Genomic DNA, 22,234 nt, shown 5'->3' on the forward strand with positions numbered 1-22,234 from the left:
GCACCGCCTTGTCTGCCTATGGTCCTTTTTGTGTGTCACGCTCCTCACAGTCACATCCTCTGCCTTTTGTTAAGAGAATTTCTCTATTCCACTCGGGGAAGGAAAAAAAGCAAAATGTAACCATTGGATAAATTAGCGCTTTCGCTAGGGTGGGTAGGGAAAGCTCTGTTATCTCTCTGTGAGAGAAAATGGCCTAAAAACTGAATGATTGATGAGTGGGTTGGCTGAAAAAAAACAAAACAAATGAAGGACTAAAAACTTGCTTTTAGAAGATTAAAAATGGTGTGTCGTGACCTTTAAGAAACACTCTGGATCTGTCATTGATGCATATGAATTGGGAATCAGGTACCTGCATGTCATCAGTTTGGTTACAGGGCTGAAAATGTCAGCAGGTAGCAACTATGGCCATTTTACAGCTTCATCTGGTTTGCCAGTTGCTTCCTTTCCTCGATCGAGAGCACTTCCGGATAGTTACTCAGGCCCTGTTCCAGATAGTCACTCAGGCCATGTCTTGACTTCTGAAACATGACCTATGTAGAGCTTCCCTTGAAGACCACATGGATGTTTCAGCTGGTCTAGAAGGCAGCCTTATGGGCAGTGATGCCTCAGTGTAAGACCCCTGCTTTGTTAATGACATGGTTACCAGTTTGTTTCTGAGTGTGAATCAAGGAGCTGGTCATTACCTGTACATGGTAATTACCTGTACATGGTATAGGGCCTAGTTCAGGGGTAGGCAACCTTGGCTCTTTTATGACTCGTGGACTTCAACTCCCAGAATTCCTGAGCCAGCATGGCTCAGCATGGAAACCTCTCCATTTCTCCTCAGCATGGCTGGCTCAGGAATTCTGGGAGTTGAAGTCCACGAGTCATAAAAGAGCCAAGGTTGCCTACCTCTGGTATAGGGCCTAGTTATTTGACGATCTGCCTGGCTGATTCAATTTGGTAAGATTGGTGTGCTCCAGGTTCCTTTAATTAAACAGTGTCATCTATTAGGACCCCAAAAGTGTGCCTTCCATGTTGCAACACCTCTCTCTGCTTTCAGGTTCCTCATGAAATCTAAGTGGCTCCTTGTAACGCTACGTGTGAATGACCTTAAGAGACAGAGCAATGAGATGCAGCCATGGGAATAGTCAGATAAAAGGCAGCTTAGCCCTCCCCTGGAATGTGGGTGGGCAAGAGTCTCAAAAGAACACTTCCTTAGTTTCTTGGGCTGTAAAGGAGACAGAGCGGACAAAAGTACTTTCAGACTCGCAGGTTTCTGTTAATGTAACTTTACAATAAAGTAGATTTAGCTCTTCTGCTCATTTTTCCTTTCTGGTCTACCTGGTAAGACTGACATTCTGACCTATTGGTGTTTCAAGGGCCTTGAAGATCCGGTTGTTCACTCCAGTCTTCAGCTAGGGTGGTCGAAACCCCTTCTGAGTCATGTGGATATATCCCTTGTTGCCCGGTTTTGCCACCTTCTGTTCCTTTCACCTTTATTACTGTTATTTTTCTGTGTTTTTAACTTTGTGCACCACCGAGAGTTGCCCGGGGTTGAGCAGTGTCCCAAATTTAATTAATAAATGGCCCTGACCCATAGTTTGCCTTTGTTTGCTCCTTCCCTCTCCTTCCTTCTCCCTTCAGGATCCCTTCTCATCAAAGAGACGGTGAAAATAGTTTTGCAATGAAGGGGGGAAAGAGGGAAAACACTCATTTGCCCCTAAAAATTCAGTTTGGATCCGAGTTCTGAGTACATCAATCTTGTCCAGAGAAGATCGTTGTTTTGAAGAGGACGAGAGCTTAATAGCCTGACTGTCCATCCTCTCGCGTGAACTGCTGAACAGTGGACAGAAGAGGGCCCAAGCTGGCTAGCAATCTACGGTTCTGAGAGGACGTTTTAGGGCAGGGGTAGTCAACCTTGGCTCTTTTATGACTCGTGGACTTCAACTCCCAGAATTCCTGAGCCAGCTTAGCTGGCTCAGCAATTCTGGGAGTTGAAGTCCACGAGTCATAAAAGAGCCAAGGTTGACTACCCCTGTTTTAGGGTGACCTTATCTCAGGTCACCAGATATTCTAGGCAACAATTGTCACATGTGTGCACAATTATATATCTGCAGATCAAAACTAATTTGGTAAGAATTTACACAAGTCTTTTCCACATGCCTCTGGAAGTTTGCCGAAGACCCAAAAGGCCAGAAGAAATTCTTCTCCCTCGTTTTCCCCCCCCCCCTCTTTCTTTACAGCATGTTAAGATATGTTTGGAAACTGTGCAGACAATGCCTGTTATAATCCTATTCAGGAATACTCTGGACTCCCAGATGGACAATGGATGAAGGATAGCACTGCACCAGGAAAATAATCATGCAGAACGAGTCTGAATGGTGCAAATTTGCTTAATTTAAGTTGTCCCGGTAAATAAAGTTTAGTTCAATGCAGAGTACAGTTTTTCTCTAAATGCTTCATTATAATAATAATAAAGTTGGAAGGGACCTTGGAAGTCATCTAGTCCAACCCCCTGCTCAGGCAGGAAAAAACCCTATACCATTTCGGACAAATGGCTGTCCAGTCTCTTCTTAAAAACTTCCAGTGTTGGAGCATTCACCGCTTCTGGAGGCAGGTTGTTCCACTGGTTAATTGTTCTAACTGTCAGGAAGTTTCTCCTTAGTTCTAGGCTGCTTCTCTCCTTGATGAGTTTCCATCCATTGCTTCTTGTCCTGCCTTCAGGCGCTTTGGAAAATAGCTTGACACCCTCTTCTTTGTGGCAGCCCCTGAGATATTGGAACACTGCTATCATGCTATTATATTCCCTAGCAAATTTAGAGCTTCTTTCTCAAAAAATGTAGTTTTTTATACTACAATAATAAAGTTATATGCTCTGTCCAGAATCACTTTTTTATAAATATGATGGATGGATGGATGGATAAGCTACTTAGTATGTATAATACTGCAAAGTAATAAATAAGGCTTTTAAATAAATGTTAATTTTTATGCTTTTATTTCATTTTTTTTTAAAAAGCAACAAAAAATAATTTAGAATTTAGAAACATTAGCTCTGTGGAAGAAAGTGTCTGAGGCACTTACAGTAAAGCTGCTGTGCCGAAAATAGCTTTTGATCTTAATTAATAACAATGCCTTCCATGTACTTGCCTGAGATGGTTCTAACTTCTCACGGTACGCAGAGCATGATAGAACAGAAAGGGAAGTCATTGCTGTTTCCATCTTAGCAGTTCTCAGATTGCCTTCCCACACCCAGATGGTATCATACTAAAAACAGAAGCAAAATTTTCAGTGGCATGATTTTTTACGACTAAAAAAATAAAATGAAATGAGGGTGTGAAACCTAGCTTTTAATTGTGAACATTTAAGGATGAAATATTTTAATTCTGCCCATTCTCATATAAACTTGTAATTGCAGAGGTACCATCCTCACAGCCAGAAAACAATATCTTGAAATACACTCTTTACCCCAAAAATGGTGCCTATCGTTGCTGTATAGTATGAGGAACCAAATATAGAATATCATAAGGGTGTTCTTAAAAGGTAAGATAGAATTGTGTGATGTTTTTGCAAATGTGTGCATGTAAATTCATTCAGGGAGGCCTAATATGATTATGATGCTGTATAGAATTCATGCTGTATATCATAAACAGATAAAGCTGCCCTCTAGTTGAACTTGACTCATGGTGACTTCATTGACGTAGCTATGTAGCTTTCTAAGCAGCAGTGCAGAAGTGGTTTGTCATTGCCTTCTTCCAAGACTGAACAATGATGGCCAGGTGACTCCGTAGGTTGAAAATCTATACATATCCCCTGAATTCAAACTGTTATGGAGCTCCAATTTAATTGTTGACTGTTTTCATGCAAAATAAAGAGTCTGATATGAGCAAGATGGTTAGAAAATGTCACAATTGCCCGGTTTACCAATAAGAAGCTTCAAAATCATAAGATGAGATTCTAACTAATTGGGGATAATGGACATTGCAGAAGTGATGGAATGTCGTCCAGATTCCCAGGAAAAAGAAGGCTTTATTCCAGTGTAGTAAGAGACAGCATAATTCAGATAGCTTGGGAGAAAAAGGGTCCAGACAGCTCCTCCGTAACAGTTTCCAAAATATATGTTTTATGGTGCAAGTAGCCTGCTCTAGTTTGGCAAGATTACTGCCTAAAGGTGGGGGGATAAATAAAGGAAACTGCTTAGAAGAATGTCTTTCTTTGTTTTGGACAGTAAACAAATTCCAGGTCCATGCAGATACTATTGGCTATATTATGTCCCAACCAGAACAATAATAATTTTTGTACATTAAATATGCTTATAATTTACTATAGCCTGTTCTTCAATGCTACATTGCCTTTTCATCGTAGTGGTATTTGTCATAAGGGGGGGGGAGGAGCAGTGGCTCAGCAATTAAAGATGCTGAGTTTGTCAGCTGGTAAGCTGATAGTCCGGGTTCAAGACTCAAGCGCCATGCGACAGATGAGCTCCCATTATTTGCCCCAGCTCCTGTCAACCTAGCAGTTGGTAGCACGCAAATGCGAATAAATACATTGGCACCACTTCGGTGGGAAGGTAACAGTGTTCCGGGCGCCGTAGTGTATAGTCATGCTGGCCATATGACCTCAGAAATGTGCGGGGACAACAGTTCCTCCCTCCGCCAAGAAACGGAGGTGAGCACCGTCCCCTAGAGTTGGAAACAACTGGACGGGAAATCTTTACCCTTTTATTCGTCCTAAACGTATTTACTTTACCCCTCCATACTCCAACCTTGCTTCATCTAAAGTTGGTTAAAGAACTGGAAAATTTGGGGTATCATTTCCTTCTAATTATGAGCTGTGCAAACCTCTGGTTATGTGGATGTGGCTTTTTCCAGTAGGGCACCCTGAACCGTCAGTGGGCATCAAAGACCACGTTCCGTTTTAAAGAAATGGGTCACAGATGTGTATTTTTTAATCTGTTGAAATTAAACCCGTTGTTTTTGGGCCACATGTACAAGCTTCCATGCCACTGAAAATTATGTCTGGGGTATGAAAAGTGGATGGCTTGTTTCGTATTTCAGGGAGGATACATTTGGATTTGGATATATTCATTGCTCTATCCCTGACAATGTTGGAATTTTTTCTACAGGGAATCTGGTCTTGATAAAATATTTCCCTATTCAGTGCAGTGAAGTCTTTTTGGAGTCCACTCCAAAATACATATATATTTAGGAAATTTACACGGCTGCTCATCTTAAGCAAATAAATCTGGGAGCCTCACAAAAAACAGCATAAAATATCTAATGAAAACATAATAAATACAAATAAACATAGCATAACAAATAAAACAAACATAGTAAACACACAGTATAAAAGCTGAGGCAGTTTACACATTTTCTTCACTCACAGATTTACCTGTATTGGGCTTCAGTAACAATCCAGCTTGAATGCCTGAGGGAAATGTCAGGTTTTTACAGACCAGCAGTTCAAGGTAATCTAGATCTTCAGGGGAGGCTATTCCACAGGGTAAGTGCCACAGCAGACAAAGCACATTTAGGTGTTGCAGGATGCCACTGTTTCATTGAATCTAGTGGAATAGGCAGGAGAAATTGGAGAAGGCAGCCCTGCAAGTAACTGGGCCTTCGCCATGTAGGAATTTAAAGGGGACAAGCAGCAACTTGAGCTGGACCCAGAAACATAGTGGGAGCCTGTACAGCTTGTGCAGCAGATGTTAACATGGACGAATCTTGGTGTGCCCAATACTACATGCATGGTTGCATTCGGAGGCTTCCCAAGAGCAACTCCATTTAGGGCATGTTGAAGGATTCCAGATGAGAAGTGATTACGTGGCTGTGAAGTAGAGCCCCCCAGTCCAGGAACTGGTACATAAATGGTTGTGTGCAAAGCCCCCCTACGCACAGCCTTGAAGAGATGATCTTTCAAGTAGGGCTGCCAGTAAGACTGTGGCTGACTTTGTATGCCCTTCTGCCTAAGTAGGATAACAGACAGCATTTTCAAATGTATAACCAGTGCTTGTCAGGAAAGAAGATGGTTTGAATTAGTAAAGTTCATAATCTTTTGAATATGCCGAGAAAGGGAAAGAGAGAGAAAGATATTTTCAGGGATGATCAGTCTTCATTTCTTGAAAATGGCATTTTCAATATATCTCTTCCTTTTTTGTCCCTTCATTGTTTGAAGGACTTCAGAGGGAAACTGGTATAGTCCATAATATGGCATCGGACCCGGATATCTTCGAGACCGCCTCCTGCCGCAGAGTACCTCCCATCGACCGGTACGCTCCCATAGAGTGGGTCTCCTCAGGGTGCCATCAGCCAGACAGTGCCGGCTGGCGACCCCAAGGGGGAGGGCCTTCTCTGTGGGAGCTCCCACCCTCTGGAATGAACTGCCCCCAGAGATCAGGGTTGTCCCTGATCTCCCTTCCTTTCGCCGCGCCCTCAAGACTTGGTATAAGGTCGAACGTCCTGACCGGATCCCATTAAAAATCCCCCCAAAATTAATATAAAATTTTAAGCTGTTTATAAATTTATAAGGAAAATTAATTAAAATTTAAACATAACAAAACATACATAAAATTTATCTAACAGTCGGCGGGACTCAGGATGCGGAGAAGGGCGGGATATAAATCCAAAAAATAAAAATAAATAATAAATATGAACTATGAGTGTCAGATCTCCCATTTAAATCTCAGCTCAGTGATAAACCCATCAGATGGCCTTGAGGCAGCCTCAACCCTCTGTTTTCTCCTTACGTTACATTATCAATGGTACACAGCTTTGGAAAGGGGCAAACACAAGTGAAGTGCCTTACTTCTTGAAATGAACAATTCAGTGTAATACAATAGCCTGCCTATTGATCTCTGCTTTCACTTGGATTAGAGAAGAAAGTAGCCGTAAACTGCTAAAAGAGGTTTGCTGTCGGCCGGCTGCATTTCTTTGAAAATGCAACAGCTCCCGTTAAAAAACAAACAAACATATAATCCTCTCCTTTTTTTCAAAGCAATTAGTTTTCCACCTTCCATGCTACTTTGAAATGCTGTGCTTTATTATATTTTTATTATTATTTCAGTTTAGCGGTTCTGTAGCATTACTAAAATACTGACATATTTCCATTACTCTGTATTTTTTCTAACCGGTGAGGTAAAATTACACATTTTCCTCTTTGGCTTTGAAACCTTCTGAATACGTTAACAAATTGCAGACTTTATTTGCTATTTACCTGATAATTACAGTTCTGGATCAATGATCATCAGAAACTTTTGAACTTCTACGAGTGCTTTTCGGTCTGGAGGATAATAAAAAATCCTGAGCTAAATATCTGTATTTTTCTAGAGAGCAAAGAGTTAAAAGCACTTTAATAAACTAGTTCCAACGCAGGTCAGCACTTCATTCTTCTTAACGAATACTGATTTTCTTATTAATGTTTCTTCACTTAATATACAGTGCTGTTCATAAATCAAGCCAACTGGTTGACTGATCATTCTAACGTACATTTGCCTTTATTTCTCTTAATTTTTTTTAATATAATAACACGACCTGTTGCAACTGGTGTCCATAGCATCATCCAGTCCCTTCTGTGATGTTAAAGTAGGCGTTCTAGTCTTCTGTCTTACCGCTAATACTTTCGACTTTGATTTTGTTGACATAAAACTCTATAACTGAAAGTCTGTTTTACATCTAAAATCTGCAGCTTTCTCAACTTCCTGACGTCCAAACCCTTTGGGCCGGCTCCTGTGGTTTTATTGTCATATTTAAAAGGGAATAATATTATCTTTTTCATAATATTGTGTTTCCCCCTTTTCTCCTTTCTTCTTTTTCCCCCCACATTTCTTTTTAAACTAATTTACTTGCGCCATGCTAATGGGCCTTTATTGCTTTATTATGACTCCTCCCACTGAATGATTGTGTCCAATCAGTTGGCAGGCAGAGCTCCGCCCCCGCTTCGGCCGCCATGAGTGCTGCCGGCCTGGCTGAGCAAGGTATGTGGCATGAGTCGTATCTCCTGAGTGCCTGATCTTAGAAATCACACACACTTGCCCACCCTTGATCAATTCCACTGCCAGTAAAAACCAGCATGATAATAGTACTTGTGCACCCAGTGAGACACACCATCCATGCTTGCTGGCTGAGAAAAGGGCATGCACTAAGGTATCCATCTAACCAAGAATCATAAGTACATTGAGTTTGAACCTACTAACAAATGCATGTTGGGTAGCTAACCCTGTTTTGCTGTGAATTGACATGACATTTGGAGACAGGGATTGTCATAGTGTCAGTACATTCAGAAAGTTGACATGGCTCCTACAACCATGAATGTCTTAACGAGGATATCAACCTGTTAGCAAATTCTGAATTTTGTTTTTAAACAACATTTACCATTTCACAGGAGGGTAGCGTAAGATTAGCCTGCTATTTTTTCCACATGGATTGGTGATAAGCAATGACACACCGTAGCATTCAGTATTGCGCATTATGTTTGCAATTATATTTGACGGTGCAGGTTTAAATTTGGGGAACAAAGGATAAAAAGCAGTGGGATGAGGTTTCTTGTACTGGCAAAGACACTTAACTTTTTTTTTTTTTATCCAATAAAGAACATTGCTCTTGTGCTTCCAAAATTATTATCGTTTAAGAATGGAAAATATCTGTTGTCCTCTGTTAAATCCCCCCAAGCAGGAAAAAATATAGTGTGCTGGTAGAAGCATTAATCTCAAATTCGGAAAAAGCTTCAAAGGCCAGGTGATTTCCTGTTGCTAATTCCTCTTCAGCTAAGCAAAAGTAATTAGTTCAGGGACAAATAAATAGGTCCACAGCCAGAATGTTGCTTGAATGGGAAGCATATAATGTGGGGTGCTCCTTTGACACGTTTCAGAGTAGTTTTCTATTGACTTTAGACCCAGAGCTGAGAAACCCTAGGATTTCTTTATGGACCTACAGGTGTGGGAACCCTGAAGATGTGTTCCTAGAACTACTGAATGCGCACAAGATTTCCCACGATCCCTTTGCGTATCAGATGAGGCCCCTTAGAATAGAGGATGGAATAAGGACCCTCTCAGCTCTCAGTTTTATCTTCTTCCTACTTATTAACTTAATCTGCATGGTTCTATCTGGGTGCACCTCCATGTATGACATTTCATGCAGTACATATGAATTCATGCAATATATTTGAATATATGTTGCAGATTTTGGATGTATTCTGATCTAATTTCCCTGTCACAGACTGTTAGGAGTAGGGTTTGGTTTAGCAGGAACGAAAAACCAGGCTTGGTGTACCATCAAAAGCAGTCACTAGAGTTGCCGATAGGTTCTCAGAATTAGTGTTGCAATCTTCAAAATTAAGCTTCTAGTCGGAGAAAGAGCTTTATCTTATCAGATGTACACCAATTACTGGATTATTCTTTAAAAGCCACATTAGTTCAAAATGCAATCACACTGTATCCATTGCATTAAAATGAGTCTATGTATAAATGAAAAGTGCGCTTTTATCCAACCACATTAGATGTGTGAGTGAGCAGGCCTCTACGATTTATGTGGCTAGAAGCAAACTTTTTTTTTTTTACCAGAAATGGAATTTTTAAAATGAAATGGAATGTATAGATTGATGTGAGATGAAGCTCTCCTCCACACTGAGCACTTTCTTTTCCAGCCTAATTAACTTTTGATATCAAAACTAGACTGGGGGGAAATTGCGTGAAGCCAAAGTAGCATCTCTTCACTTTTGTGCCACGTTTGAAACCTGTGATTAGATACATGTTGTTGTTAGTTGCGAAGTCGTGTCCGACCCATCGCGACCCCATGGACAACGTTCCTCCAGGCCTTCCTGTCCTCGACCATCTTCTGGAGTCCATTTAAGCTCATGCCTACTGCTTCAATGACTCCATCCAGCCACCTCATTCTCTGTCGTCCCCTTCTTCTATTGCCCTCGATCTTTCCCAGCATTAGTCTCTTCTCCGGTGAGTCCTTCCTTCTCATTAGGTGGCCAAAGTACTTGAGTTTCAATTTCAGGATCTGGCCTTCTAAAGAGCAGTCAGGGTTGATCTCTCTAGGACTGACTGGTTTGATCACCTTGCAGTCCAAGGGACTCACAGGAATCTTCTCCAGCAGGAGAGCCCAGTGAATGGAGGAAACAGGAACACTTATTTTCCAGGCTACTAGCTTTTCTTTCAAGGGATTTTTCTTTTCCTTGAAAAGTAGCAGAATCCCTGTTGTCTGCCTTTGATGTAAAGACCTGGACTAATTGGTGCGGTAATTTCTCATCAATTAAACAGGGATTATGGAGAGGTTTAAAGGCCCTCTAAGGACTACGTATGAAATATTTAAATGCTAATGAAGAGATGATCCCACTTGCTTCAAACAAAATTCTCCAGGACTGGTTTTGATATCTACAAATCTGGATAAATAAAATAGATAAACATATTTGCAATCAATTATTTAAATCGTTTAGACTAATCATAGGAAGAAATGTGTGTAAAAAGCATTTCAGTAACACATACTATTGGGAACGTAGAAATTACTCTCAGTGAATGTTGATATATCATTTTAGGAAAGGACCTCTACCGCAGAATAGAACTTTTTTTTTCTCTTTAAGAAGGAAGACAGTAGTTGTAAGTCTACTACATAGTCAGAATCTGTCCTTCAAAGGTAAATTCACATTTAAGCTTCAGCTAGGCTTTACAATTAGAATGCTTCCAAATTCATTATGGCCACTGACTTTTTTTAGATATATAGATAGTCCTCAACTTACAACCAATCATTTTACAACCATCTGAAGTTATGATGGCCACAGAAAGCACCTGTGACTATCTTATATCGTTTCTCCCTCCCCCGTAGTCACATGACTGCATATCAGCTTCACGACCCATCACAGTATTCCATACTCACATGATTTCAATTTGCTTTGGTGTTTTTTTTGCTGGTTTCTGGCAAAAAAAAAACCCAGCCATTCAAATAAATGGGTCCATTTAATGACCAATGTTTGATTATTAACCACTGCATTTGATAACAACTGCCACATTCGCTTAATGAGCACTGCAAAAAAGGTCAGAAAATTACTTCAGATCATGTGGGTGCTTCAACTAATGACTGTAACAACTTACAACTGGACTTCCAGTCCCAGTTTTGATTGTGAGTCAAGATGCAAGTTCATTTCCATTTAGAAATCACAGTGCAGGTTATGAGTCATTTAGGCCAGTACTAAAAACAGAAAACTAAAATAAAGATGGAATAATAACTAAGGAGTATAGTCAAGGCCATGGTTTTCCCAGTTGCAATGATACCGACACTTTCAACCTGGTATTCTTTCCGACTCACGGTTTCTTAACTCCGGAAACTTGATACCACAACCTCTTCTGAGGACGCTCAGGGGACCTGACGTTCCACTAGTCTGGCCAGTCAGGATCTCCTCTAGTTGGGACTGATGAGAAATCTTCCGGTCTAGGACTTCAACTTTGAGTTCATGAAACCGGTGGATTCGAGAAGGAAGGACTCACTGGAGAAGGGCCTAATGCTGGGAAAGATTGAGGGCAATAGAAGAAGGGGACGACAGAGAATGAGGTGGCTGGATGGAGTCACTGAAGCAGTAGGCGTGAGCTTAAATGGACTCCAGAAGATGGTAGAGGACAGGAAGGCCTGGAGGAACGTTGTCCATGGGGTCGTGATGGGTCGGACACAACTTCGCAACTAACAACAATAACTAAGGAAAAGTCAGATTCAAGCAACCATTTTAAGTTTCACCAAATTTCTTTCTCACCCTTGCCTTCTCCTAGGCCACACATAATTTCTGTAAAACTTACATGCAGCTTTGTTTTGTGTGATCCATTATCTTTGCTATTCAAAGACTGTATACAATTTGGTTCAAAAAGGATTGGATTCCCCTGTCCAATATCAAAGGCAGGATATAATTGCACAATGAAATTTGTGAGTAGGCTTTTCAATATTTCCAAAGGCTTCTCAAAACACACATGTTTACAGGTAAGATGTAGGTTAGAACAGGATGGTGGTATGTTCCCATACTGAGAAACTGCAGAGTGTAGCTATAGATAGAATCCTACTTTCTCTGGAAAAGCTCTTTGCAACTCATCTGTTGTTGTCTTGTGCTGAGTATAGCATTCTCTGTGCGTTTTGTCTTCTAAGTACTCCCAGGAAGTTTTGTGCTCTTGTGTGGTGCTTAATTGTAGGAATCCAAGTTTCATCTTTTGGATAACCGCGTGTTATCTAAAAGTCCAAGCTTCGTGCAAAATGTATTTTTGTCTGCTCTTTTTGGGTGGGGAACTGTTTTGTAGATCAATGTATAGCCTTTCCCAGTCTGCTGTGTGTGCAAAGGTTGAGGAGGAATTATGCAGCTTCTGTGTGTGGAGGCAAAGGACTACAGACCATTTACGAGACCAAAATATGGGTGAATTTCAAGACCTGTTGTGCTTTCAGTAGCAAGCTCCTTGGGGGCTTTCATTCTACTATATCAACTTTTTACACTAACAGGAGGTGAATGGAAAACTTCCATTAATCCTCCTCTCAGTGTCTGCACTCTATATTATAAATGCAGATTTCCTATTCCCATAATATCTATGTTAGATTTCCAGATACCTTAACATAGATTTGACCACATAACCTATTTCTGGCCTCCTTCCAAATGCTTATAGCTTAATTGGTCTTAATTTAATCTTGGGGTAGCATCAGGGGATCTAGAGCAGGGGTGTCAAACTGCCGGTCCGCAGGCCAGATGTGTCACGTGGAAGCCGCGCCCACCCCATTGCCGGCAATGGCGAAAAAGGCCTGATATGTTGCGCGACGTCGCCGTTTTGACATGCCTGATCTAGAGCAATACCTTAACTTTTGACAGGGCCAGAGGGAAACTGCCTGACAGGAGTAAGTACACCGTGATCCTGATTACTTTGGCAGGAAAAGGCCAACATTAGGCTTCTACGAAACCAGCTTTGAATTTTATTTCAGAAGGCCTATTCTCCCACTGTAATTACATCAAATGCAGTAAAGAACATTGCATTTCTCAGTAACTCTTGCTATGTGAGATATTTGTAAGCTATACAAACTATATCCAGGTGGGATTGGTTTTCATTGGCCACTCTGTTGTCTCAATTACACAATGACATCACGTCTAATGGAGGCAAAACTAAGGCAAAGTCTGAAAGTTTCATAGAGGGAGTCTTTTTATTCTTTCTTATATTTTTTAGTGTGATTAACTGCATAAGGTAGTGTTTCATTTCCATAAGATAATCACATTAGAGCTGGAATAGATGGAGTAAGAATAAACCTCCTGTAGATAACTTTGATACTTCCCCTTATGCTGCAAATAAAACTACAGTATGGGAATTCCAGACCTGGAATGGATTAGGGTTTAATTACACAAACTTAAACATAAATCGGTTTCCTGTTGGTTGAATGCAACAGTGCCTTTATGTTACATCTTGCCTTAATTTCTCAGAGCTCTTTTCTGCTCCCCTGAATTTTATCCCATGGTATGAAAACATACATGAGCCAACATGCCTTCTTCACGTGTGAAATATTTTTGTGCATCAGAGTTATGTAAAAGAGGAGGAATATCCATTTCTCCCCTTTGAATTCTTGTACTTGCATGTTTTAAAAATTTGCCTCACTAAAAAAAAGAAAAGAAAAACAATTAAAAGCAGCCCATCAAGCACAGGGGAAGAGCTTACTGTGAGTCAAGTTGGATCCTGGCAGGGACACGAGTTGGTGTAATTGATATTGTCAATTTTGTTCATGTTATGAGTGGGTTTGTTTATTATTTTTGAAGTAGTTGCCTTTTATGTTAAGTTGATCTTGGTAATTAGCTGCACAGGGCCTTTGGAAATGGATAGTGTATAAATGAATAAAATTTAAATTTAAATTTGTTTGCTTTTGAATGACTCACAGGACAGAAATATGTTATCTAACAAAATTTCAGACTGAGGCCTTAAGATTCCATATTTAGTAAATAGGAAACCAAACCCAACTAATGTATTCTGTACATATTTTTCTCATTAGTATCATAATCTGCCTGGTCTTGGGTTTCAAAAAGTTGTAGGGCTACAAAATAAATGTGAATCTTGTACTTTGTATTACATACATGTGATACTTAACTTTTTTTTATGTAACTTTTTATTATGCCTCAGTCGTCTGCTAGCTTGCTTAAGGCCAAATATATGCTGTGTTGGCCCAGCATTTAAGGTTTATTCTTCACTGTAAGATGAAGACCAAATAATGTGTAGAATAATATTCTAGAGCCACAAAGACCTTTGGGTGTCACCAGGGGCAAAATAGGCTCTTATGCTGCCTTTATATTCTAAAGAAGGTGTTGGGATAGAACTCACAACTCCAAACTTTGGTTGTCATTTCAGAGAACAGTCTCCATGAAACAAAGCCCAAGTTCCATTTCTGGGTGTTTTGAAGCTTAGAACATCTTCCCTGGAAATTAGAATACCAAAACTCTTGGACTTTTAAGCACCTGGATTAATGGTTTTATTTTTAAAAACATAAAGCATGGTCTTTAGATGACAAAGTCTCCTAATTTTTGTAACGGTAGCGTAGATATCACTATTCAAAATAGGCTGTTCCTGATTAAATGGCTACATCATTGTGTGGATGTGAACAGTTTTCAAAGGGCATTGATTGAGTCAACTAATTTATACTATCCAAACCCTAAAATCCTCTGCCAATCACAGTATATGACAGTGGTGGCGAACCTATGGCACGTGTGCCAGAGGTGGCACTCAGAGCCCTCTCTGTGGGCACGCGCGCCATGCCCCGGAGATGGCAACCGTCCCTCTTCAACCAGCCGCCTGCTAACTCGCCAAGGTCCCATGTGGCCGGATGCATCCCAGCATGGCTGGTTTCCCTCCCCCCCGTCCCATCCCTCCTGGCCTCGCATGCTCTCCTTTTCCCGGGCACAACCCACTGCATCGCCTCCTCAGCTGTCGGCCGTCTGTCCAGCTCAGAGGCGGCTTCTCTGAACTGCTGGTGGCGGGCTATGGAGCCCCAGAGTGCGCCGGTCGAGGGGCCGGCAGGCTGTGGCTGCTGACGGACACTGCCGGCCCCCATGCGCTCGCTGGCCTCTGTGTGTGGGGGCCGGTGGTGTCAGGAAGCAGCTGCCCCGGCCCCTGCCCCGCCTTGCCCTGCAGCAATGGCACCCCTGCCCTGCCTCGCTTCGCCTCACCCTGCAGGACGAGCCTCCTGCCCACTGCCTCACCTGCCAGAGATTCCTTGGATCTTCCCCAAACCTGCCTGGTCCCCACAGGCGCCCCTCCCCATGAGCAACATCGAGGTGACCATGCCCACCTTGGCCACACCCACACAGTCTGCCATAACCACCACAGTCACACCAACTCAGTGGGCCACTCGGTCTCTAAAAGGTTCGCCATCACTGGTATATGATTTCTGTAGTATAAACTATAGGATCTAGTTTACTTGTGTGCAAATGTCTCTGTGTTGAGTGTGTTGATGAATCAAAGAGCTGCAACACAAAATTTGTTTTGAAAAGCATATATGAAAATTGTAATTGGCATGGATAGGTCATGTGCTGTCAAGCTCTTTGGGTGCCCCTCTGTTACGCATCCATGTTCTGGTTCTATGTGTATTCTGTCTTTGCCTTTGCAAGGTAGTTATATGAAAAACTTAGTAACTTGCTCTTCTCCAAATGAAACATGTAACCTTCATCTGATAAGTGGCTTCTGTTTGAATTCTCCCTCTTGTCAATTGCCAATCTGACCTCTGCCCAGATTAGCAGCAATCATGTTTTCCTTAATGGTTTTCCTACATGGGGTTTTAGTGGAAACTTGGATTTTTCATTGTACTAAAATACCCAGATTTAATTTTTACTTTTTCTATTCTACATTTTATAGGTAAGGGATGAGCCACTTCACATGCAATATTTCTTACGAGAATATCATATTTTCCTATTGTCATGTCTATGTGCAAGATACCTTAATAGTCACTGCATGTAACAAATGACAACTTGGCATTAAAATGTAAAAAAAACAAAGTTTTTTTGTGACTTTCTAGAATAAATTTTGTCATATGAAACATTGATTTAAGGGATAATTCTTCTGTATGTCAATTTAAGAATTGGTTTTCATTGCTTCTTTGATAATAGCTTTGGCTACTGAAAGGGACAGAGGTAGTAAATAATGAAAGCAAAGATATGAATGTCTCAAGAGTTCTGAAGAGTTGTGTTTTGTCCAGTTCCTGTGAAAAAAATACGATTATGGTCTAAGGTTTGGATGTTGGTAAAGCTATTGTTCATGCAGATGTTATGGTTTTGAGCCTAAAATGAATCTAGCTTGGTTCCTGATGTTGACCTGCTTTAAGGAAAAGAAAAATAATATTAAAATGTAGTTCACTTGCTTTTTTTCTCAATTCTATTTGCAGCTGCCAAGAGCTTACTGAACAAAAAGTCAGATGGAGTAAAGGTAGGTTTTGAAATTGGGAGCATCCCTTTCTTTTTTCAGTCCCATTCATAGAAATCTGCATCTTTGGCCAGCCTAAGTGATTCATATGCCAGAAAATGACTCCTGCACAGCTCCTGCAACTTGACCATGTGAGTGCGGCAGTGAAATTGATAGTTGACCAACCCATTAAGGCTCAAGACTTAATACAGAATTTTCTTCCAAATGTTTCCTAGGATTTTCAGCAAGTGCAACAACTATTGTAATATTGATTTATGGAACAAGGGACTATCTCTGGAAAATTCTTAGACCTGCAATTCCATAGTCGGTTATCAAAAAATATTTCATACTTAGTGAATTTGCAGGGCATGGTTTAAGTACCTGGAAGTCCTTATTGCCTCTTCAAATAAATATATGATTATTTGCATGCTACAGGTGCCCTGCACTTCTGTATGGAAATAAAATGAGAACAAGAAATCTATAATATTGGATTAAGAAAGTAATATACATTAATGGATTTCAGAGCTGTTTTATCAAAGATCTCACCTTTGATTATTATTTCTGTTTCCTTTTCCAATGGGTATTTGTCTGTCTTTTGGGAAATTATGTTGACCATATTACCTATATTTACTGGAATAATTAATTTTCTTATTTTATACATGAGTTTCATATCCTTGCAATCTACTTTCAAATCAAATTATATTCTTTGATAATATCGTTGGTTCTTTTATATTTGGGGAAACTAATGGCCCTCAAGCAAGGAAATAAAGTACGGTCCTGATTCTTGTATCTCATCCACTATTCTGTGAATATTCTTCTGTGAACTACTTTGTTTATCTGTACAGTATCTATATTTTTATTTAAAAATGGGAATTGCACATCATTGAATTAACATTATTTCCCAGTCATAGCAATAGCAACTAGCAGCTCCTCATTAAAATCCATTGTTGCATTTATTTATTTTGTTATGTTCTGTTAAAGACCACTAAAAGGTTTGCATACTTTCCATTCCACATATTCACTGGATGCACAGAGAGAATTAAACCACGCAAGCTCAGATCACATGTCGGTGGTTTTCCAATTTTCCTTTCTCCCCGCCCCCCATATATACATAGTGTAAACTAATACAACTAAGCAATTTATTTAATATGGTGCATTTAATAATAATAAACAAGGTCTCTGTAGAGAATACAAGGGCCCCTTTAACATTAAACATGGGTAACATTAAAAGGCACGATCCTATTCCTCTCTCACGTGTTCAGTAGAACATTAGAGAATGGGTAGTAGCACTTCTAGTTAACTGCTTTGTTGTTGTTTTTCCCATTTCCCACTCGTCATAAATATTTCTTTAGGCGTAAAATACGAACCACACTATGGTTCTTTGTTAATTGTTTCAGTAAAAAAAATGATGCGCCTGTTATTCTACGTGTGATAATGCCTCTATTTTTCTCAGAACTCCTCTTAAGTTAACAAGATAAATTATTCTAAACACTTCCCCATTGACTCTGCCCTCACTTAAGAAGTTGTGAGTACACACTGTGAGGGCTTGTTTCCATTTCATTGTCTGATTCTCTTTGGATGTCTTTCAGAACTGGATCAGAGAGAACATGCTTAAAAGAGGGCCGAGCTGTGGGTCAGCGGGGAAAAATAGCTAAGGCATAAAAGAGAGAATTTACACTTGGTGTAATCCTTGATTACACCTCAGTGACAAATGTCTGTGGGAGATTCTCGAATCGTCCAGGTAGCGAGCGTTCCAAAGGTGCTTTTCAAAACATTTAAAAATGTTTCGCTTTCCATCTGCCTTTTGAAAAGCACCTTGGGACCTCAAGTGACAAAAGTGAGCTTTTTCTTCTCCACGTGAAGAACTCACAATGTTCCTCCTCCTGGTCCAATTCACAGCCTATTTATGTAAGCAAGGCAGAAGAGGATTTTTCGTTTTATCCCTTTCTATTTGGCTTTCCTTAAAGTCTTCATTTTTTTAAAAAAAAGAAAACGGGCCTTGAAGTCCTTGTCAGAATATTCACGCCACAATTGTATCGATGCGCAATCGATGGGCTCTAGTGTTTCTTGTCCATCTTGATGGTCCTCCACTTTCTCTTCCTAGATCAGGGGTAGGCAACCTTGGCTCTTTTATGACTCGTGGACTTCAACTCCCAGAATTCCTGAGCCAGCATGGCTAAGCATGGAAACCTCTCCCTTTCCCCTCAACATGGTTGGCTCAGGAATTCTGGGAGTTGAAGTCCACCAGTCATAAAAGAGCCAAGGTTGCCTACCCCTGTCTAGATCATCATGATCTAATAAGAAATACAGGCTAAAGTATTTCTACCATTGCTTGTTGTTTTCTTACATATTACTCAGTTTACTCTGATATTTCTGAGCTAAGCTTATCTTAATATGTTCAGGCTAATAGGAATGTTGTTATTTGCTCTGACTAATTTCAAACCTCAAAACATAATTTGGTCCTAAAATTAATCAAAGGGCTGGGCTGTCCTAGAACTCCTGGCTCATGATGACACAGATGTGATTGAATCAGAACTCTAAATGTCTGTCTTCCATCTTGTCTTGAACCCCAGCCATTTCAGCGGAGTCTGTTACTTTGCCTGTAACCTTACAGAAAAATACAAATAGAAACAACTTTTTTAGGGCAAATAACCAGATTTCTTTATCCATTGCTATTTGCTGACAGATATAATCATTTAAGCCAGCTGAAGATAAATGGAATACTTCTTATTTATCTGTAAGCTTTTGTAGTTTAAATCAAGACTTTGTAGTTAATTAGTCATTTCTTAAAAGCCCTTTGTGACTTGGGCCTGTCTAAGACACTGTGTTTCCCCAGTATTTTTGCCCATTTGACCTGGACCACCGGCTCCACTTCCATTGTGAGATTTAATGGAAAAGGGAATCCTGGTGTTGGGAGGACTAACTTCCTTTGGAACAAGTTGCCCCCCCACCCCCCAAGGCAATTGCAGTTTTCCCTTTCATGGCTTGCAAAACTTTACTGAAGGCCTCTGGGAATTGATCACTGCAAAATTCCCACCCACCCCAAATCAGGTATTGTTAATGTCCGTTTTATTACAAAAAGTATTATTTAATTGTATAATTTTTTATTAACTAGTTTGCTCTCTTTAATACACTTATGTAGCAGCCCATCTCATGTACATGACTGCAGCTGACCATTCAAAACAGAATAAAAACCAAGCAATAATTATAAAGGTATTTTATATTCTAGGAGACTTGAGGTACACCTTCCCTAGCGGTAATTTAGTACAGGAGCACTTACATGAGGTTCCGATAGAATCAGATGTAAAGGGGATGCACCTCCCTCTGATAAAAAGGGAGAATAAAAAATAAGGACTTATTACTCTTTATATCTCTTAGATTTTCCAAGCTTGCATAAAATATACCTTCCATCTTTTCCCCAGGATAGGCTCTACTCGCTACAGGACAGAAGTAAGAAAAACAATAGTACTTTAGCCAAATTCCAATTCAGATCGGAGAAATCCTTGTATTCTTTCTTTTGCAGCAGATTTCTCATAGTTTCTTCTTGAAATTTAGTTCACCGATTGTGGTGCTTAATGTATAGGTAATGGTGTGTGCTGCTCAGAGCTCTTGAAAAAAAAAAAATCTAAATGGAAATGCAGTACATTCTCAAGGGAAAATACTGCAAGCGAAATAGGACTGCCTGTTAACAGGAGTCTTGCTTTGTTTACCCCAAAGCACTTAAACATTTATGCATTATATTTGTAATACTTTCTGATAAACCTCAGATTGAAGTTCCAGTAAAATAACTTCATATTCCCAAGGCTGTCTAAGCTTTTGGCACGTAACGGCCGCAATGCTTGCCTTCCAGTAATGAAAAAAAAGCACATTTATCTTATACTCAAAGCAGATCTAAATGTGGTTGCAAATCTTTGCACAAATGAAAAAGCTGCTTGGAAGCTTCAAAATATCACGCATATAATCAACATGGAATAAAAATACTGAAGATAATCATGATACCAAAGGCAAAGTGCCGGCCAAAAGAAGGTACAAAGATCTAGAAGTACAATCGTTAATGTATCTGGGAGATTCAAACGGTCTTCATCTAGCTCTGAAAAGATGATAAACATAATGGGAGAACATTATTCGAATAAGGATGATAACTGCAAAGGCTTTATCTCTGGGGATCTGCAGGCGAGGTATGTTTCTCCTGATTTGCTCTAGAAGGCTTAATATGGGGCAACGGAGAAAGGAGGTTTTCTGTCATGCTTTGACATTATCTCAGATTATGTGGTGGAAGTGGAAATGGGGGCGCAAATGGGTATATAATAGGATTTCTTCTAAGCAAAATTGGCAAAATGTTGCAGGTATAGGTTTTAGTGGATTTTGAAAAAGGAAAAGTTGGCATGATTGGTGAATGGACTTAAGCCAGGGGTAGGCAACCTCGGCTCTTTTATGACTCGTGGACTTCAACTCCCAGAATTCCTGAGTCAGCATAGCTGACTCAGGAATTCTGGGAGTTGAAGTCCACGAGTCATAAAAGAGCTGAGGTTGCCTACCCCTGGACTAAGCCATAAATTGGACCTTGAATAAGTATGGTGCAGGGCAGGTTTAGGGGAGGAAACATCATCCCCCTTGTTTGCATCATTGTAGAGTAATTTCTGTCTCCCCACAGTTCTTAAGGAATGATCTTTCTTTTTTCCTCTGCCATATTGATATTTCTCCTATTTTTCTCCCTGATTTCTCACGTAGGGCAGGAAAGAGAGAAGTTCATCAAATCGAGCTTGATCAAATGTCTATTCCGTGTAGTTTTCGTTCATACCCAGTGCCTCCTCGTTGGGCATCTATGCCATCTGATCGGTCCTGTCTGGCCCCTGCTTGCAATTATCTTTCATAAGTATTTATTTTTCTATACAAGTATTACAGAGAATAGAGTCACAGAATCATAGGGCTGGAAGAAGCCATGGAGGTCTTCTAGTCCAATTCAAGGCAGGAGATCTAACTGAAGCCCAGACAAACGATTGTTCAATCTTTTCTTGAAAACGTCCTGCGATGGAGCACCCACAACTCTTGAGAGGCAAACTGTTTCACTGATTATTATTCACAGTTTCAGAAAGTTTCTCCTTAGTTCCAGGTGGGATCGTCCTCTGATGAGCTTCTACCCATTGCTTCTTGTCCTGCCCTAAGGTGCTTTGGAGAATAAGTGGATTACCTCCTCCTTGCGACAACCTCTCTAGCACCGGAAGACAGCTATCATGGGTCACCTTATAGGGGACATGAATGGCATAAAAAGATAATCAATAAAAATAAATAAATCATGTCACCCCTAATCCTTCTCTTCATTAGGTTAGACATACTGTACCTACTTCTCTCAAGTGTTCATCATATGATTTAGCCTCTAGATTCCTTATCATCTGTGTTATTCTTCTTTGCACTCTTTTCTAAGCTCTCAGTGTCTTTTTTGCATCGTGGCAACCAGAACTGGAAGCGGTTTTCCAAATGTGGCTTCACTAGTGCAGTACAGAGCAGTACTATCACTTCTTGCGATCTTGACGCAATCTCTCTGTTGATGCAACCTAGCACTGCATTGGTGTTTTTTTTTATCAGCTGCAGCACACTTCTGGTTCATACTTCAGTGGTGGTCCACTATGACATCTAGATCCCTCTCACATTTACTACTGTTGAGCCAGGTGCCATCTATTCTACACCGATGCACTTGGTTTTTCCTGCTTTAAGTGCAGGATATTACTTTTCTCCGACTAAACTGCATCTTGTTGGATAGGACCTGATCTCAAGTCTGTCAAGATGCAAATTTGATGAGTTCCCCTTCCATCCTCTCATCTAGCTTATTTATGAAGATGTTGGAACATCACTGGGATAGAACCTTGA

At 40.4% G+C, this 22,234-nt stretch overlaps 1 protein-coding gene across 1 annotated transcript in view; it reads left to right on the forward strand.

The window, feature by feature from the left end:
• Positions 1-22,234, forward strand: part of LOC107293182 (calcium/calmodulin-dependent protein kinase type II subunit gamma) — a gene marked incomplete at its 3' end in the record, with an annotated part of 164,650 nt that overhangs the window by 120,083 nt on the left and 22,333 nt on the right. Inside the window, 2 exon segments of the mRNA XM_015822325.1 lie at positions 7,889-7,951; positions 16,350-16,390. Coding sequence (XP_015677811.1) covers positions 7,889-7,951; positions 16,350-16,390 — 104 coding nt within the window.

This window comes from Protobothrops mucrosquamatus, unplaced genomic scaffold (genome assembly GCF_001527695.2).
Source record: "Protobothrops mucrosquamatus isolate PMUCROS unplaced genomic scaffold, P.Mucros_1.0 scaffold1524, whole genome shotgun sequence".
Taxonomy (NCBI): domain Eukaryota; kingdom Metazoa; phylum Chordata; class Lepidosauria; order Squamata; family Viperidae; genus Protobothrops; species Protobothrops mucrosquamatus.